Source organism: Polyodon spathula, unplaced genomic scaffold (genome assembly GCF_017654505.1).
Source record: "Polyodon spathula isolate WHYD16114869_AA unplaced genomic scaffold, ASM1765450v1 scaffolds_301, whole genome shotgun sequence".
Taxonomy (NCBI): domain Eukaryota; kingdom Metazoa; phylum Chordata; class Actinopteri; order Acipenseriformes; family Polyodontidae; genus Polyodon; species Polyodon spathula.
Genome location: NW_024471794.1, coordinates 1 through 6,000, shown reverse-complemented (window position 1 = coordinate 6,000; position 6,000 = coordinate 1). Strand labels below are relative to the sequence as shown.

The following is a 6,000-nucleotide window of genomic DNA, read 5'->3' as shown; positions in this document are numbered from 1 at the left end:
AGGATTCTTCCAGCATGAACGAGATCGTGTTTAAATTTGAAAGCAAATCTTAATCTGTTTTTCAGTGTTTTTTTAGCCTCACATTGATTATGTTGTTTTTATTGGAAATTATTATTACACTTTCCTTTTCTTTTAGAAGGCATGACAATACATGTTTGTCTATCTGAGTTTGTTTTTAAATCAGAATTTTAAAACCATTAAAAAACATATATAATGTGAGATACTCTCTCAGTTACTAGGGTGGTCATGCCAGTGTTTCTCCCTTCAGGTTCCATCCCCCGACTGTGGTGGGCCCTCTGGGTAGTGCTGCTGCCTGCTCCCGTCTGCTCTCCCTGGATCGCTCGCAGTGTTCAAACGACCTGGTGATTGCTGCCTCCCTAGCAGGGGCTCCCATGACCAACGCTGCCACTCAATCCAAACCTCTTCATATCGGGAACGCAGCCCGACTCGGCATGGAGGCGGCACTGCTGGCTTCCCGGGGCCTGGAGGCCAGCACGCTGATCCTGGACTCGACCCCAGGCTGCTCTGGCTTTAGTGCCTTCTACAACTACTACCTACCCCAGGCACTGCCCTCCCCAGAGGAACAGGATACCCGCTTCCTGCTGGAGGACCAGGACATAGCCTTCAAGTGCTTCCCTGCACACCTGGGCATGCACTGGTTGGCAGACGCAGCGTGCTCAGCGCGGGAGCTTTTGGTCAACACCGTAGGGGGGTTCCACCCCTCTATGATCCAGAGCATCCTAATGAGAATCCCCCTCTCCAAATATATCAACCGTCCCTTCCCTGAATCCGAGCACCAGGCCAGACACTCCTTCCAGTTCAACGCCTGCACTGCTCTGCTGGACGGCGAGGTCAGTGTCCAGTCGTTCAGCCCAGCGTTCCTGGACCGCCCCGAGCTGCTCGGCCTCCTGAGCAGAGTACGGGTCGAGCACCCCCAGGACAACCCTGCCAATTTCAATAAGATGTACGCAGAGGTGCTGCTGACCCTCACAACAGGCAATGTCTTGAAGGGTCGTTGCGACACCTTTTTATGGACACTGGACACTTTATGGAGTTGTGACAGTCTGCTGAAAAAGTTCCGGGCAAATGCTGGGGCAGTCCTGCCAGGAGAGAGGGTGGAGGCCATCATTGATGCCGTGGAGAACATAGAAGACATGCAGGACTGCTCCCACCTCACCATGCACCTGGAGTCAAGGGCTTCATGACATCCTTTGATGACGTACACTAGAAGAAAACAATTTGAAGGCACTTGGGAAAAGATCTTTATGCCATTTGTGTTTTGTTTTAGTGTATTATTGTTGTTGTTATTATATAATGCATAATTTTAGTGAGTATTTACCCAATCATACTCAATTGACAGATAGGGACAGTCACCTTTAAACCACACAGTTTACATAGATTATACAATGTATATACTCTCATTTCTGATAGCACTGTGAATCTCACTAATGCTCTATTTATTGAATTATTGTTATTTTATTTAATCTTTTACAAAAATGTATTGTGTGTCATTTCAGACTTTTGTATTGGAATTGCATACTGTTGATTTGTGTAGCAGGTCACTGGTTTGGAAGATATCATCTGTCAATTCTATCAATTAAATCATCACCTACAGGATGACAATGTGCATACAAGATGCAAAATGTGAAACCAATGTGATGCCCCTAGTATGCAAATATAATACAAATGAAACAATTGTGATTGCTTTGGTGTTTATTTTATTTAATTGAAAAATATTCTTAGTTACAAGGTATAACACAGTACTTTCATTTTCTACCAGCTTTTAATCATTACAAAGATGTTTCGACTTTAATAATTAATTCAAAACAGTGTAACTCAAAACAGTACCTTGTTCTAATTGTGATATGAATTGACTAATAGAAAGTTTTAATTTGATTAATAATTGTGAAATGTACAATCAGTAATGGTATTATGTTCTAGTTATGTGATGTGAATTAAAACGTCTGTTTTCTCAAGTGAATTGATTAAATACAATTGTGGACCTTGTCTGAGAGAGTTTGCCAACTTTTATTTTATGAATGTATTAGTTTTTTTTTTACTACGCACCTCACCAATTGTTGATGAGCGCTCTACCTTTTTGTGATACATGAGTTAAGTAGTAATTAACGACAGTGTTTAATGTGCTACCTAGGAAGTGTTAGCCCTTCCGTCAATACCCTTCCCCTGTGCACAGTTAACAAAATGAGAAAAACACCTGCCAGGTTACAAATGTCACGTGTGGGTGCCCTGAGATAACCTAGCTAGTGTACCTATGTAGTGGACGACTACGCCATTTTTGGACCTTCGTAACCATATAGTTATTTCTTTCTCCCATATAGGTTCTTTGTTCCCCGGGTTTCCCACACAATGGGGCAGCGTCTGGTAAAACAAAAGTTTATTTGTTCTCAAGAGGGTAAAAAATCGTTAAAACCAAACCACACAGCAATAAAAAAAATAATAATCAAGTTAAGGTTTCAAAAAGGGAGTGCCAAAAAAAGAAGAATAAAAGAACACCGCACACTAGGCACCAGTGGTGTGTACAATAGCCACTCCAAAAACAAATCAAAAAGAAAATAACCATCCTATATTGTCCCAACACGACAAACAAAAATAAGAAAATAACTCCAAACCCATCCCTGAATATTGTCCCAGTGCTGGTCTGTCCCCAGATCAAAGTTCTTGTTGCCAATGGCCGTATTCTCCCTCCCCCTGCGCGCTCTGCCTGTACACACTCCTCCTGGTTCTTCCTGTCTTCTGTGTTCCTGTCTCAGCTTTTGAATCAAAACCTTTATATAATCCTGCCTGGACCGCCATTGGCTGTGGCGGGACTTCCTGTTGCTGGGATGAAAGTGCTCTACCCAACAGGCAGCCACAACACACATAAAACCAACTGGGGGGTTGAGATAAGCAGATTCCAATAAAAAATAAAAAAAAACAACAATACACAAAACCCATAGAAAATTCATCATTTGTGACACTAACAAGCCAAAAACTTCCTACTAAGGCTTTAAAATAAATGCTCTGAACTCTTATTAATGCTAGCAGCATTATCTCTGCTCACCTTCTTATTGTCTTGAATATGTATTTTGTTTTACATGCTGCAGCCCTGAAAACACTAGATAGGGTAGATGTTAGTATAGTGCAGTGTAAATAAGTGTGGATGCAAAATTCAAATTGCATTGCGGACAGGCAATTATTTTGCACTGCGCCCTACATAAACTTAAGAGCAATGGAAATTACTCAACACGCACAAATAATTCTGATAATGAGGGACTCAGCGAGCCCGTCAGCCTACTTAGCACCGCACATGCAGCCCAGAAGTGACGGAGTTAGGAATGCAGAGAGCAGTAGGTGCTGGATGACATTTTTGGAGCACGAAAATACAAACAAAAAAAAATATGTCAAAGCAAGACAGCAAAGTCCTCTTTGCGCACGGAAAAGAAACGTTTTCTGAGAAGGAGCTGAGAGTCCTTACAGCTGAGGTCACTCAGCATGAAACTGAGTTGTTTGGAAAAGCCTCAGCCAACATGCTAGTATCCTTAGGAAATGATATGTATTGGCCTGCCCTTTTCAGCAAGACATGCAAATACTGTAGTACCATCTAAAGCCACTTATAGTATCCTATACAATACTAGAGTAAATACTGTAGGTAACTACATTGTTTTAAAACAGTGTTGTCATATTTTATATGGATGATCATTTTACAAAACGCACATTTTACGATGTTAAAAGTGTCAGCAGTGTGAGTATCTTACTCCCATTGTACACCCCACAGCCAGACAGGATCACAGCTCCACACTTTGCCATGGTGACCAGAGCTCCTTCTGAACACAAACACACACAGAGCACCATCCTTAAAGCAACCTGCAGGTGCACTGCATGCAGACAGACTTGTTCAGTCACCATCCCACAACATGGTGGTCAATCCAGTGCAGGGCAGGCTTGAGGCACGCTCATGGGACATAGTGTTGAAGCTCACAATGCCATTGCAATAGAGAGGACTAAGAGCTTCAAAAAATCCAGAGTATATTACAGAAACAAGAGGAAAAAGATATAATAACCTAGTAAATATGCACAGTCATTAATCTGATATACTTTACTGTAAATATTCTTTAATATACTACAGTACCTATAATATACTACGATACTCTATACTATACTATACAATATATACTATTCATCATACAGACATACACACACGATCTCTAACACATTCTTCAAATATATACAGTCTCTTTTAAACATTAGACTCTTGCCAGTAACATCCCTTGAACTTGTTAAATATCTTGGAGAGAGATGTCGAGGTGTAGCAGAGATCTTTTCATTTAGCGTTTCTTGTTGCTTTCCTGCCTTTTTCTTGACTGTCTATTGTCCTCAAGGAGGACATTTTTCAGCCTTCCTTCGATAGCTCAGCTGGTAGAGCGGAGGACTGTAGTGAAACACATGGGCATCCTTAGGTCGCTGGTTCAATTCCGGCTCGAAGGACAATACTTTTTTTTTCACCTGCTTTTACTGGTAATGAGGGACAAAAAGGAGGAATGAAACCAAAGGCAACAACTGTCTGAAACAATATCACAATTATCTTCTTCTTCTTCTTCAGTAATAAGAAAATATTTTTCATCTGGCTCTGGGCAGCCACGTGTCATACCTGGCCAAGTGTGGGGAATTAGCTCAAATGGTAGAGCGCTTGCTTAGCATGCGAGAAGTAGCAGGATCGATGCCCGCATTCTCCAGTGGATGCTTTTTTTTTCCAGTTTTTTTTCTGAAGTGTGTATTGTCCTCAAGGAGCATGCTCTCTTGCATTAGTTCAGCTGTTAGAGCGGAGGACTGTACTGCAACACCTTGGCATCATTAGGTTGCTGGTTTAATTCTGACTTAAAGGACCATACTTTTGTTTTTCCATCTGCTTTTACTGGTAATGAGGGACAAAAAGAAGGAATGAAACCAAAGGCAACAACAATTTTTTTCTTTTTGTGTAAGCGTTTAATAGTATTTTGTATGTTACAGAAATATCTTAAGATTCATTTAATTTTTTTTTTAAGTCAAACATTTTTAATAGCAGAAATAAATGCTAATGAACTAGAGAAACATGATATTAGTCATAAAACTAATAAAAACACACTAAGGGTTGAATATGCACTATTCTTACCCAAAGACAAATTCTTTAATGCAGTTAAGCCATTTGTGTTTTCTTTTCAAATTTCAGAATTGATTTATTTTAATGGTTTTACAGGTTTTTTTTTTGTTTTTTTTTACAATAAGTAATTGATTACTTGCTAATATTGTAAACAAATTCAAATCTCTAATACAGATGTACTTACATTGTGAAAAACTATTTGAGTATTGAATTGTTTTTGACAGTAATATAATATATATAAGAAAAGGTTTTTTAAAAATGGACACAAAAAGTTTAAAAGATTAAAAATCTTTTATTTTCAGGACATTGAAGAAGGGCTTTTGCCTGAAACGTCCTGAAAGTAAAAGATTGTTTAATCTTTTGTACTTTTTTGTGTCCATTCTTTAAAACCCTTTCCTTTCAGAAGGCTTCAGTTTTCACACTGCAGTTACATATATGATAAATACATTTATTTTTTATTAAGTAAAAGATATAATAATTTCTATTTTCCTAATTTAATTGCTTGTGTAACAAAATGCATTTCTTCATTTTTGCATGAAATAAAATTACACACATAAAAGATCATGAATATATATATACTTTTAAAAAAATATTTAAAGTATAAAGTTTTACTCAGTAGTATTTCTTATGTTACAAACATGTTAACATATTTTCTATTTGTATAAGTAAAAGATGTATTGCTCAGAATTGACTGTCTTAATTTGAGTGGAAGTTTTGTAGCAAAATGAGAATATTTGTTCATTTTTGGATGCAATACAAATAAAAAATCATAAACAAGAGAGCCATGGTGTGTTTGTATCCATCTTATTACTAACTTTACTTTCCACGCGGGTCAGTTTACATGTGAATGGCGATGCGCCGGC

The 6,000-nt window shown here is 38.8% G+C and overlaps 1 protein-coding gene and 1 non-coding gene across 2 annotated transcripts; both read left to right on the top strand.

The window, feature by feature from the left end:
• Positions 1-253: 253 nt before the first annotated feature.
• LOC121308109 (cis-aconitate decarboxylase-like) lies at positions 254-2,000 on the top strand (the record flags this gene model as incomplete). The annotated part of the gene is made up of 1 exon (XM_041240397.1): positions 254-2,000. A coding segment is annotated over one exon (952 nt), but the record flags the coding sequence as incomplete, so codon positions are not given.
• A 2,398-nt stretch (positions 2,001-4,398) lies between these two features.
• On the top strand, positions 4,399-4,485 carry trnay-gua. The gene is given in 2 exon segments: positions 4,399-4,435; positions 4,450-4,485. It is a non-coding gene; the product is annotated as a tRNA-Tyr (tRNA).
• The last annotated feature ends 1,515 nt before the right edge of the window (positions 4,486-6,000 follow it).